We start from the raw sequence: 26,567 nt of genomic DNA on the forward strand, positions 1-26,567 counted from the left end.
AAATAAAAATTATTTATACAACTATATTGAAAAAATTAAAGTATGATTGTAATGAGTTAGAAAATTAAAAACAATTAGATAAAATTTATCGAAATAGTATTCTGTATGATAAAAATAAACAAAAAATAAAAATATTAAAAAATTAACAAATGTGTGTCTTATAAACAATTTGGAGACTATTGAAAGGAATCACACAAAGGAAAACAAATATATAATTAATGGTATGATAAGATAAAAAATATATTAGAGATCTAAAAAAAAATTTCAAACATCAACAAATATACTCAATGGTTGATAAAAAAAATGACGCAAAAAATAAATAATAAACATAATAAAATTTTATCATAGATCTTGTATCTTTTAAACTCCAATATATGTTGGATGGTGATAAAAAAATATTCATGGCAATTACATTAAATTTTTATATTGTAGTAAATAAAAATTATTTATACAATTATAGTGAAAAAAATTAAAGTATGATTGTAATGAGTTAGAAAATAAAAAATAATTAGATAAAATTTATCTAAATAATATTCTACATGATGAAAATACACAAAAATAAAAATATTAAAAAATTAACAAATGTGTGTCTTATAAAAAATTTGGAGACTATTGGAAGGAATTGCACAAAGAAAAACAAATGTATAATTAAGGGTATGATAAGACGAAAAATATCTTAGAGATCTAAGAAAACTTTTCAAATATCAATATATATACTCAATGGTTGAGAAATAACAAAAATTGTTGTAGCGAAATAAAAGAGTTCAAATAAACAAAAATTAATAAAAATAAGTAAATAATTTTTTTTATATTACCTAGTAAATGAAATGTTTATCCTATTAAACACTTAAATTGAGAATATTAAACATTCTCATGTGAAAGGAAAATATACAAAAAATAAAAATATTAAAAAATAATAGAAATATTCAAATGTTAGACATAAATTTTTTTTAATTGACATACATCATTTTAATATAATTACATAAAGATTATGATAAGATAAAAAATATATTGGAGATGCGAATGAGTTTCATGACAAACCAAATATTTAGAAGAAATAAAAAATAGAATATATATATATATATATATATATATATATATATATATATATATATATATATATATATATATAGGGTTACTTAATTAATTGTGAATATTTTAATAATTTAAAAGAGGATGGAAATATGGCGGGGACGAGTATTATGGCGGGGATATATTCATCCCATCCCCATACCCATTCGAAAAAATCGGAGATTCCCCATACCCATACCTATACCCAGTCAATGCGGGGATTCTCCATTAAAACGGAGATGGGTTCGAACAATACCCACGGAGACGAGTTTATTTGCCATCTCTACTCGTAGTCACTTTTAGCTAACCTTTTAAGTTAGTTTTGCAACGAAAAAATTAGTTCATATGTATTTTTTCTTTTACTTTTTATTTAGTATTAGTATTGTCTTTTATGATTTAGGACAAATTTTGGTAAAATCCATTGTCGGGTTTGAATTATAGACCACTTTTGTCTATTTGGGTTTCTTGCAATTTTAAATTGATTTTTTTAAAAAAAATAAAGTACATATTATGTCAATTATAACACTAAGTGATATATTAGATAGGTTAATATCATAACCAATCTAATTATACATGTTATTTTTTTTTAATTCATGCAAATATTAAAGAAATTAATACCATAATCATTGTAATATATTCAAAGATGTATTTTTTTAACTTTTTCGATTAAAAATATTAGATCAGTTTGTTCATAATCAATGTAATATATCTGAAACATATTACATGAGCCTATATTATATTGATTCACGGACCAATCTAATATACACTTCATAATCTATTAATATACCTACTTTTGTTTTTCAAAAAATATCTTAAATATTGATTAAAATATAACTAAAGCCACGTGAAAAGTTTCTTTTAAAAATTATTTATTCATAATCGCTTAGTAAATTTATTAATCGAAATATCTTAACATATTAAAAAGTGTTATTTAGTTATTTAATATGAGTTAACAACACGTATATTCTAGGGTTGACATAGGGTGACCTAATTAATCTCAAAGTAATCTATAAATAAAATATCACAGGAAAAGTTGAAGACACTCACTTTTATAAATTATAAAATTAATATTTTTAATAAATTTTTTATTTGTTTATTCTAAGTATTAATATATATTAGGACTAAATATGTTTTTGATTATTTAACTTTTAATGAATTTTGGAATTAATCCATTTTGAAACTTTGAAACAATTTAATCCTTCATCTTTTGAAATACGTGAATTTAGTCATTTTAATCAAATTTTGTTAAGTTTATTTGACATTTCAAGTGCGTTTCACAATAGTATTTGACTTAACATTAAAGCAAAAATGTGTCAAACAGTATAAACAACTCAAATACAATCCTACAATGCACAATGCGTACAAAACATCAAATAAACCTAACAAAATTTGATTAAAAAGACTAAATTCATGTATTCCGAAAGATGAAGGACTAAATTGGTCCAAAGTTTCAAAATGGACTAATTCCAAAATTCACTGAAAGTTAATGGACCAAAAACATATTTAAGCCTATATATTATTATATTATGGGTCTTGTTAACCATTGTCCTGAAAACACTGATTAAGGATGATTAATATGCATTAGATCCTACAAAAGTACATAAATAAGTGTGATATTAAATAAAATATTATCTAATAATCATTAATGCAATTTTATTTTATTTAAAAGATAAAAATATCCATAAATATTATACATGTGTATTTAATATTTTATTTAATGTTAAAAATAAAAGTTAAAAACCAATTAAATAATACAATAACAACATTTTAATATTGATAAAAAATAAATATAATTAAACATAAGAGAGTTTAAATTAACAGAAAAATCAACAAAAAAAAGTGTTAAATATCTTAAAAGTTTTACAAAAAAAAATAAGAAGTTTATATTAATAGAAAAACTAACAAAAAAAGTAGCGTTAAATATCTAAAAATTTAAAAAAAAATTAAAATATCATTTTGAAACTTTATTGAATTTTTTGTTTTTTGTAAAGATTTTCAAAATTTTAAAATCTTTATTTTATATTAGAAAGTTGTCTAAAACTTTAAAATTAATATTTTTATTTTTATAAAATTTATTATGTACATTTATACTATTTTAATTATTGTACTTAATTATTTCAACTTTTAATATAAAAATAATATTTCTTAATCGGTGCCCAACATTTTCCTTATACTATTTAGGGGTGGGCAAAAAATTTAATTTTCTTGATTCAATCCACTTTTGCTCCAATCCACTCCATTTATAATCCATTTTATTAAAAATCTAATCCATTTAAAATCCATTTAATAGATATGGATTCCAATCTAATTTACATTTTATATATCTTATGGATTGGATATCCATTTTATAAATCAAGATTTTTAAATATGGATAATCCAAAAAATCCAATCCAAATTTTCAATTTAAATTTTTAGTTGGGTTAGACTAATGGTTGAGATGAACTATACTAAATTCAGACTTGGATGGGTCTTGCTCGACGACCTATACGGATCGGTCAGGCTCGACAACTATAAGAGGTTGGGCGGGCCTAAAGATATGAACGAGATAGGCGGGCCCGACAAACCAAACGAGTCGATCAGGCCCAATGACCTGATGAGCCAGGTGGGCCGGAAGACCCAAACAGGCTAGGCAGGTTCGAAGATCCGAACGGGCCAAGCGGGCTCGAAGACCCGAACAGGACAAGCGGGCTCGATGACCCAAATGGGTCAAGCGGGCTCGAAGAACTGAACGGGTCAGGCAGGCCCGAAGAACCGAACGGGTCAGGCGAGCCTGATGACCCGAACGAGTAAGGCGGGCTCAAAGAATCGAACGGGGTAAGGCGGGCCTGAAGACCCAAACGGGTCAGGCAGACTCGAAGACTCGAAAGGGTCACGCGGACCCGAAAACCCGAACGAACCAGGCAGAACCAATGACGAAAACATGTCAGGCAGCCCAAAGACCCGAAAGAGTCAGGCAGGCACAAAAACCCGAACAGGCCTGACAACCCGAACGAGCCCGAAGACCTGGATGGGCCAGACGACCTGGCGACCCGGACGGGCCCGACGACCTACACGGGCCTTACGACCCGGATGGGCACTACAACACGAACGGGCCGGACGACCCGAATGGGCCCGACGATCCGGACACACCTGACGACTTGGACGATCCTAACGGGCCTGGCGACCCGGACGAGCCTGACGACCTACACGGGCCTTACGACCCGGATGGCACGATGACATGAACGAGCCCTATGACCCGGACGGGCCCTACGACCCAGACGGGCTCGACATCCCGGACAGGCCCTACGACCCAGATGGGCCCGACGACTCAGACGGGCCTGATGACCTTGACGTACCTGACGACCCAAACGGGCCCCACGATTCGAACGTGCCTGACTACCCGATTGGGCCCGACTATTTGGACCGGTCCGTTCGGGTCGTCTGGCCCGTCCGGGTCGTTGGGCCCATTCGGGTCGTTCGGCCCGTTCGCCTCGTCGAGCCTGTTCGTGTTTTCGGGCCCGTTCGGGTTGTCCGACCCGTTCGGGTTGTCGAGCCCGTTCGGGTCATCGGGCCCGTTTGGGTCGTTCGGGTCGTCGGGCCCGTCTGGGTTGTCCGGGTCGTCAATCCCATCCGAGTCATTCGGGCCTTAATGACACAAGTTTTAAGAAATTCAATTTAAATTTCTTTTATTAAAAATGGATTCTGGATTTTAAACTTAATCCAAATATTTGGATTGGATTTAAATCTTGATCCAAATATTTGGATTTGGATTTTAAAAAAATCCAAACTACTTTTGCTAAAAAAATGGATTTGGATCAAAAATCTAATCCAATTATTTGGATCTAAAATGGATGTGAATTTGATCATTAAATATTCAATCCATGCCCACCCCTAATACTATTATGATAGTTGTGAAGAGCATCAATTATCTTGGGTGAGTGTGAAACGATAATAGTTGTGAAGTGTCAAACAATAAATATGGTATATTGAAATTCTAATACGCAATTTGGATGAGTGACTGAAAATCTAAACCATTTATGATCCACTTATGACAGCAGATCCAAAGTCAAACACGCTTTTGTTACGTTCACACATCACTAAAGAATTTAACAACATCATCAACTTTATTAACTATTATGATTTTACTTCTTAGTAAACATACGTAAATTAAGAAGGCTACTAAAGGTATACTTTCGAGTTAAAAAAAAAAATTACAAAAACAAAATCATCATTAAATAATGAAAAAATTCTGACACTTGAAACTATTATGATTTTATTTTAAATTAAATAAGGATAAATAAATGAAACTGTAATTTTCAAATAGAAGAAAAGATAAAACTAATTATTTAGTGAAACACTATGTATAATTAAAACAAATTCTTCATCTTTACTGCAGAAATACTTATAGAAAGATTTATTATATGAATATAATTTCTCCGAGGAAGTGTAGTAGGAAATAAATGTAACGTGGATTGGCTACGGATTTTCTTGGTGGCTGCCATAAATTTTGGTGTCCCGGTTGACCTCAAGTCAACTCCTCGTCATTTATAACCGCGTCACTTCACAAATAAACAAATACAATAACTTTTAAACATATTATAATTTCCGAAATTCGTGTCATGTTTTTTCTTAATTAAATGTTTAGGTAAAGTGGTGATTCCATAAGAAATCCCTTGTTGCGCAACTTGATTTGTGGGACCATTTATTAATATTATCCAAGCCATATTAATTACCTCCACCCAGTGCCATCTGCATCCATTTCAAATCCGCAAGTTACCTAATTCCAATCTAGATTCATCACCACCACTATAATAAATTACGATTTATTGCTATTTTTTCCAATACTGAATGTTGAGTTATTGTTCTCCTCATTATTCTTTTGTTTTAAATTCAAATATCCATGATCGTGATACAATAAAATTGTTTCATTATTGAATAAAATTGTAAAATTATATGGATCATATTTTTTCTAAATTATCCATCGTACCACTAGTTATTTTTAGGTAAATGGATTAAGTTGAAATTAAATCTAAATCTAATAAAAAGTTAATGCAATTAAAAGTTCATTTTGTTATGTGTATTCCCAGTCTCAACATCATCTAATTAAAAGTCATAATATATTTTCACTCTCTTGATAATATCATCCGGTCTTTGAATTTTTCTTATTGATAAAATAAATTTAAAAATGAAAAAGAGTAACACTAACTCATTGCTTATAAAAATAAGATTGATAGAGAACGAAGGAATGTATAATGTAACGTTCCAAAAACTGAATAACCTCAGTTAATAAAACATCACATACATGAATATTTAGAGAGTACGAGGTTTAGGGTAAGAAAATATACAATACGTCAAATATATCCGGATTATAAGAAAAAAGCCCCACATGGCCCAACCAGAAATATATTGAAAAGAACACAATTAAATATACTAGGTCTTGTTCGGACAAGAAAACATAAATAATAAAATCCTCCAGTAATGGGCCCCACAATGGGCCCAACACCTGTCCAATCCATCAAGCTGCAGCATTCCTATTACCATCACTACTACCAGAAGTTCTCACATCTGCTTACATCAACAAGGTTGATGATCATTGGAAAGAAAGAGACCACGCATAACACACAAGCAAGTGAAAGGGTAAGCTAGCGAAGAAGTCATCATATCAGGCACTCAACATACCATTCCAATTCAAACATACATAGCAGACACTCATATGTGAAGTACCCATTCATATAAAATCCTAAGATTTAGCTATCCAGATACGTACTGAGGCACCACCACATGGTAATGGAATTATGTCCTAGCAATGAGGCGTCACCGCGAGGCCTTCACGGAATTATACCCTTACAGGAGGCACCACCACGTGGCCTTCGTGGAATTACGCCCTGGCCCTGAGGCACCACCACGACCCCCCGTGGAATTATGTCCTTTTTGTCGAGGCACCACCAGGGACTCCCCTTAAGAGGGTCCATGGGATTACGTCCAACCGATGAGGCGCCACCAAGATCTCTTATTACAAGAGTCATGGAATTATGCCCTACCCATGCTTTAAACATGTTCCATCCACCAATCAAGAAATTTCCCATAACATAAATATCATGTACAATCAACAATTCATACAATTCATGCTTTCCAATTCATACCCAATCAAATAACATGCCATTTTCATTTCAAATGTACATATTAATCATGCCATCATCACAAAACCATTATAGTAAAGCATTTGGGTCAGATAAACAAGCCACATAACGGTGAACCACTCAATAACAACATCAAAACCCGCCCGCTGCCTCACTCAAGCTCACAAGGCTCGCTCAGGCGAGTCCCATCTCGCCTAGGCGAGGGCGCGACGAGGGGACAGAGAACCCTGCGAGGTCTCGCTCAGGCGAGTCCCTTCTCGCTTAGGCGATAACACTCCTCGCTAAAAAAGAACGCACGTCCCCTAGGCGACAAATCGCGCAACAAAAACCTGGGCGAGCCTCTGATAATCTCGCCTAGGCGAGACTAGCTCTCTTGGGCGAGAAAACCAGCACTCACCACTGTTTTCTCGTACAACAGCCAAAACCACGAACCAAAACATGCTTTAACTCAATCCAAATCGGTCACAACGACCACCAAGCCATACAGACATGAAATGACGACAAAACAGCGGAAAAACACAAGCAACCGAGGGTCCTAGCTTCCCTTACCTGGAAATGGGCTAGCGGGAAGTTCCGACACACACACAGAGAGCACCACAATCCTAAGAGTGAGCCAAAGGATTGAAAACGAAGGGGAGCAGATTAGGAACGAGACTACTACAAAGTCCCTACTGTGATCAACAAGAGAAAGGATGCCTAGAGAGTGAGAAGTACAAGCTCGAGATTTACTTACATGGAGTAGAGCGGAGCTTAGAGTTGTCTTGTCCAAGAGCTGGTATCAAACCCTAGCAGAGGTTCCTGTTGCGAGAGAGATGAAGGGTTTGACGGATGCAAAAAACTGAAGGGCAAGAGGAATGAAAGTGTAAGGGCAAACTTAGGGTCTCCTTTTCCCCTTTTTGGGCCAGCCCTTAGGCCCAACCGTTTGGGGTAGTCTTTAAAAAATAGAAATAAAATGGGCCTTACATATAACATGTCGTTCAGTTTAAGAAATTCAAAAAATTTAATGGTTCCAACAAGATTATTGACTAGTATTTTGTTAGCATTCGGTAGCGACACTTGAATTTCATAAATGTTTGTGATTAAGAATTTTTTTTATCAAAGTAGATATAAGTCATGCATTAATTGATGTGTTTAGTAAGAAAAGTTAATTACTAACTCATTTGACTTATTTTAACAAAATAGTAGAGGTATGTCAGTTTTTTGGTTTCATTGGTTTTGGCCTGTTGGTTGACGTCAAAGTTATTCTTCTATGCTTTGTTAGTGTTTGTATGTTTTAATAATTATTAAAAATTTGGTTGATATATAAAGATTTATGTAATTAAAATTAAGAATAAATGAATAGTTTTGATGTGAATGAAATATCAAGACTCTTAAATTAAAATTAAAGGAGAAAAATGAAGTTGTATTTAAGGGATGGAGAGGAAGTTGTTGATGCAATGAAGAGAAGAATGAAGAGTGGTGTGAGATTGAGTTTCCTGATTTTCCTTTTATTGGAAGCTGTGTACTGTTGTGAAGGATGTTGGAAGGATGAGAGAGAAGCACTTCTGGGCCTATATTCCCGTTTTCCTTATTTCACTTGGAATGTCCACAAGGATTGCTGTGAATGGGGAGGAGTGTACTGCAACTCCTCCACAGGCAGAGTGGCGCAACTCCATCTTTCTTATGGCCGGTGGGATTCTGACATCGAACAATATATAAATTACTCTGATTTTTCTGTTTTTAAAGATTTGAAGGAACTCCACTTGTCAGATGGTAATATAGTTGGTTGTGTGGAGGCTGAAGGTATTATTCAATAAAACTTCATTACTCTGTACTTACTCAAAACTAAGAATCTCCATGTTATGTTGAAAGGAGTACTTATTATTTAAACTTTATTTTACATACTTTCCAGAGTTGCCAAATCTGGAGATCCTTGACATGAGTTATAACAATCTGGATACTACTGCCGGCATTCTATCTTGTCTGGAGGGCCTTCCATCTCTTAAGTCTCTTTATTTAAGGGACAACATGTTCAATACTTTTTCATTTAAACACGGTGAGATTATTAGCTATTTCTTTTTCTTGTCTTTTAAAAAATCACAACAATAATACTTATGATTAGCATGAAGGTCTTCTAATTTTCTTATACTATATTTTTTTCACATTTGTTGGCTTCTTTCACAACTTTTTTGGTGCATATATGTAAGTTTTTGAAAGTGTGTCACCAAAGCTGCGTAGTAATCTGGAGGTTCTTGACATAAGTGGGAACCATTTGACCAATGACATCTTGGCATCCCTCGAGGGATTCACATCTTTAAAGGAACTCTATTTGGCTGGAAATCTATTGGACTCGGATCTTCACTTTCAAGGTAACTTTTTCATTTAATTAATAAAGCTGAGTAGTTGTTAATTAATGGAAAATATATTCTTTGCAGCTTTTTGCTCATCATTCAAGAATCTTGAGGTTCTTGACTTGTCCTTCAACAACTTCAACCACATTGATATTGGCTCTGCTCTTATTGGATTCTCATCCCTCAACTCTTTAAATTTAATATACAATCAATTGAGTTGGAGATCAATTTATAGTATGCCCCTATATACTTTTCATATTATCGAAATCTTCATCATTTGTTTGTTTTTTATTATAAAATATATCCAACTCTCTATAATCGGAATATGTATATGGTTAGATATTTCAAACTTAAGTTCTTTGGAGGAGCTTCACTTGGAGGGGAACGACTTGAACGAGTCTCATGAGAGTGTGTTGAGGCCTTTGAAAGGTTAGGTTGCGATTAATATTTGATAGTATTTTATTTAAAGTAGATATCACTCCATTTCAACATATGCATATGCATCCTCCTTATTCTTAATTAGCAAATAGACTCATGCTTTCCTTTTTTTTTTTCTTATCAGAGAATGAGACATTTAAATGGCCAACCAATTTACAACACCTAGACCTGAGTTTAAACAGATTGAACAACAGATTTCTTTCATCTCTGAGTGGCCTTCCACGTCTCCAATTTCTTGATTTAAGCTACAATCAGTTAGAAGGAGCGTTAGATATAAACAGTCAGTATCTTTCAATTTAAATGGCCGATCAATTTACAACATCTAAGCCTTATTCATGGTGAGTACTGATTGATGCTTTCAAATTTGTTTTTATCAGAGAATGACACATTTAAATGGCCAACCAATTTACAAAAGCTAGACCTGTGTGGAAACAGTTTGAGTGACCGATCTGTTTCATATCTGAGGGACCTTCCACATCTCCAATTTCTTGATTTAAGCTACAATCAATTACAAGGGTCGCTGGATACAAGCAGTCAGTATATTGATCGATCATTATATTCTAATATTTTATAATTGATATTTATAATTTTATATAAAAAGAATTTTTCACTGTGTACACAATTCATATTTTTATTTTAGTTCTTATTGTTAATTAACCTTTTTTAAGAGTAATCGCTATTTTGAATTTTCTTTTTAAATAACACTCAATTACAATTAATAACAAAACTATATATGGTAAACTAAAATATAAATTTTAAATTATTTTAATAATGTTAAATATGAGTAAATTTTGTTTTTAGTGATTTAGTATATTTAATAACCGAAAAAAAAGATAAACTAAAATATAATTTTTAAATTATTTTAATAATGTTAAAGTAGTTTTTATTTTTTATGATTTATTATATTTCACTTTTAAAAGTCAAAGTAATTAATATAACTTATATTGTTTTGTTGAGTTAAACACAAAAAAAAAATACATAAACTAAAATCATCTATAATAATTTATTCGATTAGATTAAACACATTTTTACACTATTTCCTCGTTTTAAATATAATTTAAAGTACGATGATTACATAAAGAAAAAATATATATCAAAGGTTACATACACACACTAAGATTGAATAAATTCTAAATTCTTATTCATTCAATAAAAGATAAAGTAGAAATTAAATCCCTTCATTTTGGTTGATAATATTCAAGATTTTAGTTTAATAAGTTTTATAATAGGGTAGAAGTTTAAATCATGCTAGTATTAGATGTTTAAGTGTGAGTCTAAATCTTACGTTGAATTAGTTGTAGCAAAACAGGGTTGGATCCAATGAGTCAACCCTTCAATCCATGTTAAAAGGGACGAGTTTGGTTGAAGATTTCAACCCGTTAGCTTACTCATTTTTTTAATACATTAAAAATAAAAATAATAAAAAAAGATTATTTTTTTTATATTATATTGTTTAAAGATTTATAATAGTATTGTGTTTTAAATCATTAATACTTACAAATTAAGTTTCAATTATTAGTTATAATAAAGTAACTTATGTAAATGTAATAATTATTTTAATTTATCTAATTAAAAATATTAACTAATCAATTAAAAGTTTAAAAATATTTTATATGATTATATATGTTTTTAATATTCATTTATATGTATATACAAACAAAAAATTAAAAAAAAATTGAAAGCAAATTAAAAAAAAAAAGACAAAAACAAAAGAGACAGGTCAGCCCGGTCCGACCCGTTAGTCTGTCTTGTATGGCAGGTTATGATTATTGGCCATTTTAGCTTGATGAGCTAGACTGACCCATTTTGCTACCACTACATTGAGTAGAAGTGAGAAAGTTGAATATCATAGAAGGATGAAGATCCATAAACCTATTGTCTTAAAATTTTGATTTAAAGGTAGTGTCAATCCATTATGTATACAAGGTTGGAATCATGTTTCATTGGTGTTGTCTTGACATTTGTTAATTGCATATGAAATTCATATTCATCCTTTTACTCTCTCACTTGAATATGATATTCATATTATCAATTTTTATTATATTTGAACACATCAATGTGATTGTTTTTTTTTTTGGCCAAATATTTGTTGTTTATTGAAAACATGCATAAACACAAATTATTATACTATCTCCTGACTTTAAATATCATTGTACTTTCTTCTTTCTTCAAAAATGATAATTAAATTCATTTATTTTATTTTCTATGATTTACTATAGATATTTTATGATTTCAATTATATTCAATATGATTATACTTCCGGCATATTATGTTTGATTAATATAGTTCAACATATTAGCAGAAAATAGATGTCGCATATGTGTCTATATTTTTAAAATATTTATATTATGACAAAAGTTATTAATATTTAATATTTGTAAATTGATAATGTGAGTGTGTGGGCGTGGGTAAGTGAATTTATGTGCAGGTGCCTGTGTGTATACGTATGTTGTTAAAAAGACAGAATCATAAATCTATATCATCGAAATTTTCTTAAATTGAGAAAGATTCAAGTTAAGGTTGTGCTTATAAGAATTAAATATTTTTGTTAATATGTATACAAATAACAAAAACAATACGCAACAACTGAATTTAAATAGACGTAACAAATACAAATCATAATTTTCTTCTTCCTATAAAGTTTTTTGAATTCTTTTTAGAATATATGATCCATACTTTGTTGAATTTTAAAAAATTACAAATAAAGATTTAATATTGCAATTTACATATGACACATTAAAAATAATATATAATGATATTAAATATTGAATAAATAGTAATGACATCATTGATACGTATATTTTGATATACACAAATATTCTTATAGCTGGTATGAATTAGTAATGAACTTTATTGTATTTTGGTAAAGGAAAAAAATAAATAAAAATATACAGATTTTATTTGGTAAAATAGTGATTACAAGAAACATTAAACCCTTCCCCCCTTTTCTTCCCAAGTCCTACCATTGATGCGACAATCAATTAGAGAGCTAGATATATGCGGTCCGTATTTTTATTGTTTATTTTATTTGAACATTAAAATAATATTTTCATATATTATAATAATCTAAGTTACATTGTGACATACCATTTGAGTTAAATTTTAGCTTCGTTTTATATTCTTATGACTCCATTCCTATATGCAGTTTCTTATTTATGGTGCATACTGATAAGTTGATTTTTATAAATTTGTTTTTAATCAGATAATGAGACATTTAAATGGCCAACCAATTTACAAGAACTACACCTCCAGAATAACAAATTGACTAGCAAATCTCTTTTATATCATACTGATCTTCCACATCTCCAATTTCTTTATTTAAGCAACAATCAATTAGAAGGAGCGCCAGATATAAACGGTAAGTATTTTTATTATTTATTCTATTCAAACATTCAATTTTTTTTAGATATTATATTATAATATTTTAGAATTAATATAGTATTCAACGTTTTGTTATGAATAATTATTTATTCAGGAATCCAATAAATATTTACACAATCAATTAATCATAATTAATTTATTGATTTGTAATTAGTGAATACTGATAAGTTGATTCTTACAAATTTGTTTTTAATCCAACACATATGCATCTCCTTATTCTTAATTAGTGAGTACGGATAAGTTATGCTTTTGATCTTATTTTTATCAGAGAATAACACATTTAAATGGCCAACCAATTTACAAGAACTACATCTCGAGTATAATAGATTGAGCAACAAATCTCTTTCATCTCTGAATGGCCTTCCACATCTCCAATATCTTGATTTAAGCTTCAATCAATTACAAGGATCGCCAGATATAAGCGGTGAGTATTTTTATTATTTATATTATTCAAACATTAAAAAAATATTTTAAGATATTATATTATAATATTTTAGAATTAATATAGTATTCAGCGATTTGTTATAGATAATGATTTAATCAGGAGTCCAGTAAATATTTACACAGTCAATTACAAATCATAATTAATTTAATGATTTGTAATTAGTGAGTACTGATAAGTTGATTCTTACAAATTTGTTTTTATCAGAGAATGATACATTTAAATGGCCAACCAATTTACAAGAACTACACCTCGAGTACAACAGTATGAGCAACAAATCTCTTTCATCTCTCAGTGACCTTCCACATCTCCAATTTCTTGATTTAAGCAACAATCAATTAGAAAGCACGCTAGATATAAGCGGTCAGTATTTTTATCCATTACTTTATTAGAAAATTCAATAAAATATTCTCAGATATATTATATTCTAATATTTACAATTAATATAAGGATAATGATATTATGACTAATAAGGAATGTCATCGGAAAAGATAGAAAGTATTTAAAAAAAATTAATATTTAACAACATATTTTAACTATAAATTTAAATATAAATATAATGTATAACATTCATAAATTTCATAATTAAATAGTGTTGAATGATAATTTATAAAAAAATGAAAATTTTTTAAAACTAATTGATAAAAAATAACTCATTCAAAATTAATATTTTAATGACATTTTTTTATTTAAATTAAAGTATAGCGGATACGGGTATCCACGAGTATGAATATTATGATACCTGTACTCACCCTATTAACATGCGGGCATTAAGAATAAAATATACTTATAATCCATTATAAATTCTATATAGTCAGTTATGTTGTTAATAATAATAATAAAGTGATTGATTTTATCAAAAACAACAATTTAATTAATGGATTAAATATGTTTTTGGTCCCTTCACTCTCGGTAGAAATTGGAAATACTCCCTCCTCAAAACTTTAGACTAATTTAGTCTCTTAACTTTGGAAAGACATGTATTTAGTCCTTTTAACCACATTTTTTAAAGTTTATTTGACATTTTAAAGGCATTTCATGATAATATTTGAATTGTTTACATCATTTAACTCATCCTCACTTCAATGTTTACTTAGAAATGTGTTTAAAATGTCAAATCAACTTAACAAAATTTGGTTAAAATGACTAAATTCACTCATTTATTAAAGATGAAGGACTAAATTGGTATAAATTTTTGAAAAAGAGACTAATTTCAATTGTTATTAGAAGTTAAAGGACTAAAAACATATTTAACTCTTAATTAATCATACAAACAAATTTTGACATTTATAAACATTTTTGTCAAAAATTTAAAACATTGCCTTGCTAACCGAAAAATAGTATATTAAAACTTGCTCGCGTAGAAAAAAAAAAAACTTTTTCATCTGCCAAAAACCTATTTGTCCGACGAAAATTTTTGGGAGTTTCAACAAAACAATTTTTCAAATGAGGAGTGGCTTTCCTGGTTACCAAAGCTCTAAGATATTCAATTAATTGAATTTGACCCAAGGAAAATAAGCCTGCGGACCAAATTAGGTTTTTAATTAATTAAAATTTATCACCAAATTAGGTTTTTAATTAATTAAATTTTATCCAATGAGTTTTGTTCGTGTAATAACTTTGCATAATTCAGCACATTTGCATAATAGTGTAAGAATTCAAATTGGTTCAAGATAAATTTTTACTTCTTTATTTTTATATTTAATCACTACAAAAAAAATCGTCTATCATCTACCAAAAAATATCTATAAATATTTTTTCATACATAATTTTATTTTATCTACAAAATATTTTTATCCGTGAAAAAAAAAATTATAACACACTTGTCCTAGATGCAATATTCTAACACAAAAACTATTAACACACAACATTAAGGATGGTTCATTCAAAACTATACAAATCTCATTTCAATTCAAACATTTAAAGTATATACAAACACAAACAATCATATATAAAACAAGATACTGTGGTAATGTTACATGCACGTCTAGATCAGCTACACTAAGATACTATAAAAATCATAAATAATTTCTCTTACTTGCAATCCCTTTTCTTCAAAGCAACCTCTAATCAAATAATAAACAAAAAATAAATAAGATTAAATATTCAATGGATATGATTAGTGTTTCCTAGACAACTAATTAATGTTTGATCTCTATTAAAAAAATTATTCATATTTAATATGTCTTTATATCTTAAATAAAATTGTTTCCGGGTCTGAAAAAAAAATAAGACATTTGAGAAAGAAGAATAAACGTAACATAATATATAAGTTTTAAAATTAATCAAAAGAATATATCAATTATGTATGGATTAAATATGTTTTTCTTCCTTCAACTTTTAGTGAAAATTGAAATTAGTCATTCTTGAAAATCTTGAACCAATTTAATCCTTCAACTTTGTAAATGTGTGAATTTAGTCCTTTTAACTAAATTTTAATAAGTTTATTTGACATTTCAAATACATTTCATCATAATATTTTAGTTTATTTATACCGTTTGATACATGTTCGCTTCAATGTTAATTGAAAAATGTATTTGAAACGTCAAATAAACTTAAAAAAAATTAGTCTTTTTAATTAAATTTTAGTAAGTTTATTTGACGTTTCAAATACATTTTATCATAGTATTTTAGTTTATTTACGTCGTTTGACACATGTTCGCTTCAATGTTAGTTAAGAAACGCGTTTGAAACGATAAATAAACTTAAAAAAATCTGGTTTAAAGGACTAAATTCTCGTATTTCTAAAGATAAAAGAACTAAATTGGATTGGTTCAAGATTTTCAAGAGGAACTAATTTCAATTTTCAGACTAAAAACATATTTAACCCATTATTTATTTATTTATGAGGTGGCGCATCATATATATCCTACATAAGAAAGGATAAAATATACTTTTATATCACATAAAATTAAATTAATACCAATTTGAATTCATTATGTAAATTATTCTCTATTTTCTTTCTATTTTATATAAATTTATATAATCTAGGTTACATTTGACAACTTTTGTTTTTAATTCCTATGACTCCATTTCAACTTGCATGTTTCTTATTCTTAGTGGGTATGATAAGTTAACTTTGTTTTTATAACATATTTAAACTGCCAACCAATTTACAAAGGTTATGGTTGAGATCAAATAATAGATTGAGCAACAATTTTTTTTTCATATCTTAGTAGTCTTTTACGTCTCCAATCTCTTAGATTATGCGACAATAAATAAGAATGGGTAATATAAGTGGTCAGTATTTTTATGAATTACTTTAAGACATTAATATTTTTTAGATATTCTATTCTAATATTTCAGAATTAATATAGTATTCAACGATTTGTTATAAGTCAGGAGTCTAGTACACATTTATACATATAAAAAACTAAAATATTAGAAGAACAAAAGTCCTCAGAACTCTATTTTCATACTTAGTCTGTTCATAATAGTTCACATTACAGATATACTAAGGTAATCTAATATAATAAACACCCATATCCATATCAAAAGAAATATATTCTTTTTACACACTCTCATCCCATAACAATCACATTCATTTTCATGTTAGAGAAGTAACAAAAATTTACTATTGAATTATTTCCATCTAAGTATAAGAATCTCCAACTACATCTAATGATTTGAAAAGAAATCAAACTTACATTAAGTATATTTCACCCAAGACTATATAACAATTACTCGTTAGAACCACCACAGGTAAAAACTGATTTTGAAATCTTATGTCAGTGATTACTTACATCTAAATCTTCTTTACCTTCGCATTTCATGATTTGTTTGTCATCTATTTTCTTAATAAATAAATTTATCTCCAACTCAACTTCAAGTGCACCCCTTTCTCTAACACACATACACCAAATAGTTCATCTTGAGTCTTCTTTGCTTATTTTTACTTGGGCGAAAATACTTCACTGAAACAAAGTGTCTTAATATTAAGATTATGCAATAGACCAAAACTAAAAAATAAACTCTAATATCTCTAAAAATCAATATAAATACATTTGTTTTATAGTTCATATCATTAACACGTCCCAAATTCAATTGTTTAGAACAAACGTTAAACTATTCATTCATTCTTCTTTTTCTTTTTCAAACTTCATAACCCAAATAATCTTATTTCAATTCAAAATATCAATGTATGCCTGCCACAAACCAATTTATTTTGTTCATATAAACCAATGCAACTTTATCATTAAAAACAAAATGGTCTTAATTACTTCAATAAACCATTATTATTTACTAATTCCCATTTTCTTAGCTTACACTAACATTCCAACTTAAAATAAAGTGAATTAGTTAAACTCGCTTGCTTCTATTTTAGCTTCTCAAGGGAAGATTTCAAAACCTAACTAAGTTAGAAAGATCATAACTTGTTCTTAAAGAGCTTGTTTCACAAACAAATCACATAATTATCAACCTAAACTAGCAAAGCTTAACCTAATAGGCTCAAATCTCACATGCAAGATCAAAGTACTCCTCATGTAAACAACATTAAGAAAGAGAGCTTTATGATTTGAGGGAAAAACACTTACTTTAAATTATCTATTATCTAAATTATCTAAATTTCTATTATCTTTTAGAAGACCGCTTTTTATTGTAGAAAGGATGAATAATTGAATTAGAAATTAAAAAAAAAAAAAGATAAAGAAAAAAAGTTTAGACAGATAGTGAAATTTAGAAGTTTATATTTTTAAGATAATTAAAACTATAATATTTATTATTTTTAGAACCATTTCAACTAAACATTAAAACAAATCCTAGAATCCACATATAAATTAGTTACTTATTTATTGAGTTTAAAATTTATACAATGCATTGTAAATCTATTTAACCAATCAAGTAATAAATCGTGGTTAACTTTATTTTACAGATAATTTATATTTCAAAGGTAACTTTCAAGTGTAAGTGAGAGGAATTGAACCCTCTCACACGTCCTAACTAACTTTATCAATAAACCAATCTTATAACTCTTATTCTTCATAGTTATTTATTCTCTTTTTATCTCATAATATTATAAATTATAAATATAAAATTGAGATGTTCCTAAATCTTTTACTTCGTACTAATTGAAGAAATAAAACTACACGCATAATTTTTACATACAAAACATATATTCAACGTACTTATATGGGTTAAGTATGTTTTTTTTCAACTTTCGGTTTAAATTTAAATTAGTCAATCTTCAAGATTTTGGACAAATTTAGTTCTTTATTTTTAAAAATGTGTGAAAGTAGTCTTTTTACCCAATTTTTAAAGTTTATTTGACGTTTTAATTGCGTTTCTCAACTGACATTGAATCAAAAATGTGTCAAATTGTAACCATTCAAATACTATCATGAAACACATTTGAAACATCAAATAAACTTAACAAAATTTGGTTAAAAGGACTAAATTCATGCATTTCTAAAATTGGAGACTAAATTGACCCAAAATTTTAAAGATGGTCTAATTCCAATTTTTACTAAAAATTAAGGGAATAAAAACATATTTAATTCTACTTATACACAATGCTCCCAAAACAAGACATGTACAAAGATATATGCATATCAAAAACCAAAATACTAGTAAAATAAAAACTTACTCTCTCATTTTCCTAGTATACTTAGAGTCATGTACTTTTGTACTACATACAACTATATTATAGTAGTTTACATTACACATTCATTATAGAGTGAACTAATATAGTATATATTAATTATCTGTGGTCGGGCTAGCAGGGCTAGCTTGCCTGACTTTTGGCCGGGTCGACTTGGTCATCCTTTGACTGGATCATCTCGATTGATGTGTGGTCGAGGACAACTTGTTCAGACATTCGGACGGGGAGAACTCAAGTTAACCTTCAATCATGGACGATTTAAGCTGATCTTTGATCAAGTTCAACTTGGCTGACTTTCATCTTTGACCGAGTTAATCAACGTCAACTCGGGTCAACTTTAGACTAGGGCAAATACATGCCTACTTTCGATCAACACCGACGTGGGTTGACCTTTGGTCAAAAATCAATCGAGCTAACTTTTGACTGAGTCCAATTTCAGCTAATCTTTGACTATAATTGACTTAGTTAACCATTAGCCTCAACTAACACGACCAATTTTGACTCGGGCGAACCTTCGATCCAAACCGATGCAGGACAATCTTTGATTTAAATTGACTCGAACCGACTTTGATATGAATTTAACGTTGTAAAAGGCTAATGTAAGAAAGTATATTTAATCAATCAAGTAATAAAATATAATAGTTAATTTGATTTTTAAGATAATTAATATTTCAAAAGTCCACAAATTATAGAACACACTTCCATTTGTATTATAAAACAAAGTAAATTTACCTACATATGAGACACGATAAGTATTGCATACGAATGCGGGACTAATCGGAGGCCGAATTACCCACATATATTAACGGATAAAAATTCATCTAAAAATTACTTATGACAAACTATTGATCATTGCCGTCGAAAATTTATCCATAATATGATTTACTCGTAGATTCTTTGCATTTGAAATTTGTGATATTGATGAATGTCGTTTTTTAGTGGTTATTTTTCAAATCTTAATTTCTTTATTAAATACTTAGTAAAAACATTGAAACTCTATTGTGTGATATCGTTCATATTGGAAATTATTTCTAATTATAATTTTCACTTTTTATTCTATAAAAATGGTGTAAGTTAGTTACAGAGTTGAATTTATAGTAATTTCTTCCATTAAACAAAGTCAACTTTTAGAGGTTGAATATTAATTAATTTTTGGAAAAAAGAAATACTTTTGGTTATTTGAAAGTAAATTAGTTTTATAATGCTTCTACTTTACTAGTTTTGTAATGCTTCTATATTTTACGTGTTGAGAAAAATATTAACTTGAAGGATATTTCATATCTCATTTTTCATTGATTCTTTATTTATCTCTTACAGGATTGTCAACTTTGACCAGCTTGGCGTACCTTGATCTAAGCTATAATAATATCCATATTTTAGCATCTCATCAAGGTATTTAAGGAAATTAAATTAAAAAAGTTGCATTTGTTGTTCAGGAATGAACGTTATATTTATTAATTAGAAAAATTCATGATACTAACACGTTGTTAATCCCATTATTTAGTCTAAGATCATATATTTACATTTATACAAAATATAATTGTCTTCTTATAAACATTTATTTTCTCTGTCCCATTTAGTTAAATTAAAATTTATTTTTTCATTTTTAGTTAATTTAAGTTACTTATTTTCAGGCTCAAAAAGTCTAAATAGACTACATGTCCTTAATTTGGATGGAAATACGATAGATGGAAACAAGCTTAGGGAGTCATTACGAGCTTTATCAACATCTATTAGGAAGCTTTCTATGTCTTACAATAACTTCAACGGAACAATTTTAGCTCAAGGTAGTAATATTTATTATGTTCACAAGGTAAATTCGGATAATGATATTTTTATCAACTTTTTTTAACCAATTTTTAACCCGTTATTCTAATCACCATTCAATTATTTATTTTAATTTTTTTTAGTAATGTGATGTGATAATCTAAGAGTGATTGAAATTGTGAGTTAAAAGTGAGTCAAAAAATGAGTTAAAATATTATTATCCAGGTAAATTAATTTACATTAAGATTTTTTTTCTCTGGCACAGATTTTCATGATTTAAGTAACTTAGAAGATTTGAGATTGGACGGAAATAGTAACATGGAGAATGAATTTTTCAAAAGTATTGGAAATTTGACGTCCTTAAAAGTTCTGACTCTTTCAAATTGTGACATAGGTGGCACCCTTCCTCAAGCCGGTAATTATATTATTAACTTGCCTTTTTTAAGTTATTCATAACATAGTTGCACAAAAATATTTTATAGTTTTACAAAAATCTTAATATTTTTTTTTTGTTATAATCCTTACAAGATGATTACTATTTTCTTTTCCATAACTTCATATTTCAGATTGGTTTAAGTTGAAAAGTCTTGAAGAATTAAATATACAGGAGAATCTATTTGTGGGATCACTTCCCTCATCTTTCTTAAACATGACATCTCTTTGGAGGTTGGAACTTTCCATAAATCAATTTAGTGGACAATTTGATTCTAACATTGCCAGTCTTGCATCACTTGAATATTTTGATTTTACCGAAAATCAATTTGAAGTTCCTATTTCTTTTGCACCATTTACCAATCATTCAAACCTCAAGTTCATATATGGTGAAGGCAACAAAGTCATATTAGACATACAACCTAGTCTACAAACTTGGATTCCTAAATTTCAATTGCAAGTGCTTAGTTTGCCTTCAACAACCGAAAATGATTCTCTTCCACTCCCCAAGTTTCTTCTACATCAAAACAATTTGATCAGCTTAGATTTCACTGGTTGTAGATTTGAAGGATTGTTTCCTCAATGGTTGCTTGAAAACAACACAAAATTGATTGAGCTTCATGTTAAAAATTGTTCTTTCAATGGTGCTATACAACTACCATTGCATCCCCTTCCTAATTTACAGAGAATTGACGTCTCTGATAATATCATAATTGGTGAAATCCCAAGTAAGAATTTCAGTTCAATTTTTCCAAATTTGCAATATCTAAATATTTCTGGAAACCACATTCAAGGTTCAATTCCTCGTGAGTTAGGCCGAATGAAGTTATTAGATGAGTTAGATCTTTCAAGCAACCAACTATCTGGAGAGATATCAAAAGAAATGCCCACCAATTTGAGGTTCTTATCATTGAATGATAATAAGTTTAGTGGCAAACTTCCAAGCAACATTTTTAACATATCAATCATTTCGTTGGATGTAAGCAATAATCATTTGGTAGGAAAGATTCCAAGTCTTTTGAAAAAAAATTCAGCATTATCGGAACTTCGTATGTCCAATAACCATTTTGAAGGATCCATTCCATTAGAATTGGGTCAACATGGAGATCTATATTATTTAGATCTCTCCCAGAATAATTTGGTTGGTCTTGTACCATCATTTCTAAATTCTTATGTTCACTTTATCCATTTGAACAATAATCATTTAACAAGATTATCAAAGAATATGTTCAATGGAAACTCTTCTATAGTGATGCTAGACCTTAGCTACAACGAAATATCTAGCAATATTCAAGAAATGATAGAAGACCTTAGTTATACAAAGTTGAATTTTCTCTTGTTAAAAGGTAATCACATGACTGGAGATATACCTAAGGAGTTATGTTGGTTGATAAATTTAACCATGTTAGACCTTTCAGACAACAAATTTTCTGGAGGAATTCCCCGTTGTTTGGGAAAAATGGCTTTTGATAGTAAGAACCTTAATCCATCACTAAAAGAGTTTGCTGGAACCTTATCTGGAGGAAATTCGTCATCATTCAAACAAGAACATGCAAGTTTCACTTCAAAGAAAAGATTTGATAATTACACGGGACGCATCCTTACTTATATGTCTGGAATTGACTTACCACAGAATAAATTGAAAGGGAATATCCCATATGAACTTGGGATCTTGAAAGGAATCAAAGTATTGAACTTGTCTCATAATGATTTGATTGGACAAATTCCATATTCATTCTCGAATTTGAAGCAAATTGAGAGTTTAGACCTTTCTTTTAACAAGTTGAGTGGTCAAATTCCTCCTAAGCTCAATATCCTAACCTCGCTTGAAGTATTAAGTGTGGCGCACAACAACTTATCAGGCTCAATACCTGAAGGAACAAACCAGTTTGCCACATTTGATGAGAGTAGCTATGAAGGTAATCCGTTTCTTTGTGGACCTCCATTGCCAAAGAGTTGCCATCCAACTCTTAAAATCATTCAAAATAACCTAGACACTAAGAGAGACGATGATAGGTTGGTGGACATGTATATCTTTTGTGTGAGTTTTATTGTGTCATACACATTAGCATTATTAGCAACTGCAATTGCTTTATACATCAATCCCTATTGGAGACAAACATGGTTTTACTACATGGAATTGGTCACTTTAAATTGTTACTATTTTATTGTGGACAATTTTTATAGGTTTTGTAATACTAGAAATATGTGACATTATATTGTATCCTTAGATTTGGATGTTTAAAAGAGTGATTCAATAAAGAAAGTCTTGTATGTGTGGCTTAATATAACAAAATAAGACGAAATCTAAATTTTTATATTAATTTCAGTGTTGTTAGAAATCAAAATATATTTTTAGTCTTTTAAGTTCTTCATTATATTATCATGAGAGAGAATCAAGATAATATCTTTTTATATGAAATGAATTAATATTAAGGTTTAATTTATTTTTGGAACTTTTATAAAACAGAGTTAACTTGATTGAGGTGAAAAAGTTTCGAATCAAATTTATTTGGAACAAGGTTCTTTCAATAATATAGCATCAATTTGACTATTCACCTTTTGATTTTCTTTTTCTGTTTTTACTTTTTATTCTTTTTCTTCAACTTTTGCTTCTCTCCTTTTGTTGTTTTCTTATCATAACCAAATCGTTTTTTTCTTTTCAATCTTTTTTCTTTTTCTTTTTTTAGTATTGATTGAATCACCAAGTGGACAAACCAGATGAAATATTATGTCATCCCTCGGTGTTAGTGTAACCTTTGTTCAACGTAATTTGAAAAAAAAAAAAACTATTTTGCTTCTTTTTTTTTTTTTAATTCAAATGGTGGCAAAGATGATTATTATTCGTTTTCTGGGATAAAGAAACATTTTCACACAATTTCAAATCATATTTGTTTTATTTTTAAAATCTTTTATTCACAATAAAAGAGTTTGATTCATGGTACAAGTAGTCCCCAATTTTGTCTTATTTTTGTCTAAGTTCTTATCAATTTGTGTTATTTTTTGATTGATTATTTTCTAATGTTATCCCTTAAATAATAATTAAAAATTACACATCTTATATTAACAAAAAAGGACGTCACAGATAACGAGGTACAAATAAATATTATTCGTATCGACCCATTTTCATCCATAATTATCACATACTTGTAAATTATTTTTAACTCATTCCACCATTTCTTTGTGCGTATAAAACTGATAACAACACTATTTATACAAGAGATATATGTAAAATGACAAAAATAATATACAATTGAGAGAGGTTTATGACATTGGTCATTGAAGGTTTGCTTATCTTAGGTTCTACTCGGTGGAGGTTGTTCTCTGCGTTAAGTCAACTTTTTTTAGTGGACCTTTTATTTTTAATTAATTAATGATAATATAATCTATATATAGTATATATAAATAATTTATTTTATATAAGCTTATGATAAATAAATATTATTCAAATATATAAACTATATTTTATATATATGCTTTGTATTATGATTAAAATTAATGATTAATATATATTTTTAAATATATGAGTTGTGTTTTAGATTTATGAAAAAGAATTTATATAATGAAAATTTATTTTATTAATTATAACATAATTACTAATTTATGCTTATCTTGAATTATACTAGAAGATGATTGTGACTTTTGGTTTGATATCTAATGACAAATAAATTCGTTTCGTGGATATTGTTCCAATTCATCACCGTTTTGACGAGAAATTCTCATATTGACTGGGTATGAATATGGGTATAAGAAATTCTCGACTTTTCCATTTGGATATGCAGATGGGTATGAGGATGTACATATCCGTCTCATACTCGCCATAATATCCGTCCCCGTCATATTCATGTCTCCGCTTAAATTATTAAAGTATTCACAATTAATTAAGTGACCTTATTTATATATATATATATATATATATATATATATTATTACACACTTTCTATGTTTTTTAGTTGTTTGGTTTGTCATTAAATTTATTCGCATATTCAATATATTGTTAAGATTCTCAATTTAAGTGTTTAATAACATAAACCTTTCATTTACAAGGTAATATAACAAATTTATCTTCTTTACTCTATTATTATTATTATTAATTTTTATTTCATTTCAAGAACCATTTTGTTTCGCTAAAACAATTTTCGTTATTTCTCAACCATTGACTATGTTAATATTTGAAAAATTTTCTTAGATTTCTAAGGTATTTTTCATCTTATCATACCCTTAAGTATATATTTGTTTTCTTTTGGGTCACTTCATTCAATAGTCTCTCAAATTGTTTCTAAGACACACATTTGATAATTTTTAATATTTTTATGTTTTGTTTATTTTTATTATGTACAATACTATTTTGATATATTTTATATGATTATTTTTTATTTTCTAATTCATTATAATCATGTTGTAATTTTGTCAATATAATTGTATAAACAAATTTTATTAACTATAATATAAAATTTTAATGTGATTGCCATGACTTTTTTGTTATAATCATCCAACATATATTGAATTTCAAAAGACACAAGATCTAAATTATTAGTTTAATATTTGTTATTTGTGTGATTTTGATCCAGTAATGTATTATAATTTTTATTGTGTATAAAAATGAGATTCATTAGAATTTAAAAAATTGAAGTAAATAGACATTTTCAATATATTTTAATTTGAATATTTGTTTTCCTTTTACATTTCTTTAAAAGAAAATTTATCAATTATGTTTCATTAATAATTGCAAATTTAATAATTTTTTTGGTTTTCATGCAATTTTATTTGATATTCTAATTTGAAATGTATGCAATTATAATTTCTTTCTAAATATTTGATATTGAAGAAATAACCTTCCTCTTAATATTGAATATTTGATAATATTATGTTTTCTTTACCGTATTTTTTTATTATTTTATAAAAATTAATTAATTAATATTGAAACAGTAAGAAAATGGGTATGGGTACGCGAATATACCGGGATGGGAATGAGACAAAAAAATGAT

The 26,567-nt window shown here is 28.7% G+C and overlaps 1 protein-coding gene and 1 long non-coding RNA gene across 4 annotated transcripts; one reads left to right on the forward strand and one right to left on the reverse strand.

Annotated features, from left to right (window-relative positions):
* Positions 1-6,359: 6,359 nt before the first annotated feature.
* On the reverse strand, positions 6,360-8,027 carry LOC114182930. Its single transcript, XR_003604271.1, has 3 exons — positions 7,924-8,027; positions 7,740-7,792; positions 6,360-6,615 (listed from the first exon to the last, which is right to left on the reverse strand). It is a non-coding gene; the product is annotated as an uncharacterized LOC114182930 (long non-coding RNA).
* Positions 8,028-8,549: 522 nt separating this feature from the next.
* On the forward strand, positions 8,550-23,877 carry LOC114182929 (receptor like protein 21-like). Of its 3 annotated transcripts, XM_028069737.1 has the most exons (14): positions 8,550-8,972; positions 9,082-9,225; positions 9,377-9,538; positions 9,605-9,754; positions 9,860-9,949; positions 10,083-10,238; positions 10,336-10,491; positions 13,161-13,316; positions 13,608-13,763; positions 13,989-14,144; positions 20,698-20,772; positions 21,015-21,167; positions 21,413-21,562; positions 21,714-23,877. In XM_028069737.1, exons 1-14 carry the CDS (start codon positions 8,585-8,587, stop codon positions 23,789-23,791), a joined length of 4,170 nt encoding a protein of 1,389 aa, XP_027925538.1. In that variant the 5' UTR covers positions 8,550-8,584; the 3' UTR covers positions 23,792-23,877. The 3 variants fall into 3 exon arrangements, with proteins under 3 accessions (XP_027925538.1, XP_027925539.1, XP_027925540.1); XM_028069738.1 differs by lacking the exon at positions 21,413-21,562; XM_028069739.1 differs by lacking the exon at positions 9,605-9,754.
* The last annotated feature ends 2,690 nt before the right edge of the window (positions 23,878-26,567 follow it).

This window comes from Vigna unguiculata, chromosome 5 (assembly GCF_004118075.2).
Source record: "Vigna unguiculata cultivar IT97K-499-35 chromosome 5, ASM411807v1, whole genome shotgun sequence".
NCBI lineage: Eukaryota > Viridiplantae > Streptophyta > Magnoliopsida > Fabales > Fabaceae > Vigna > Vigna unguiculata.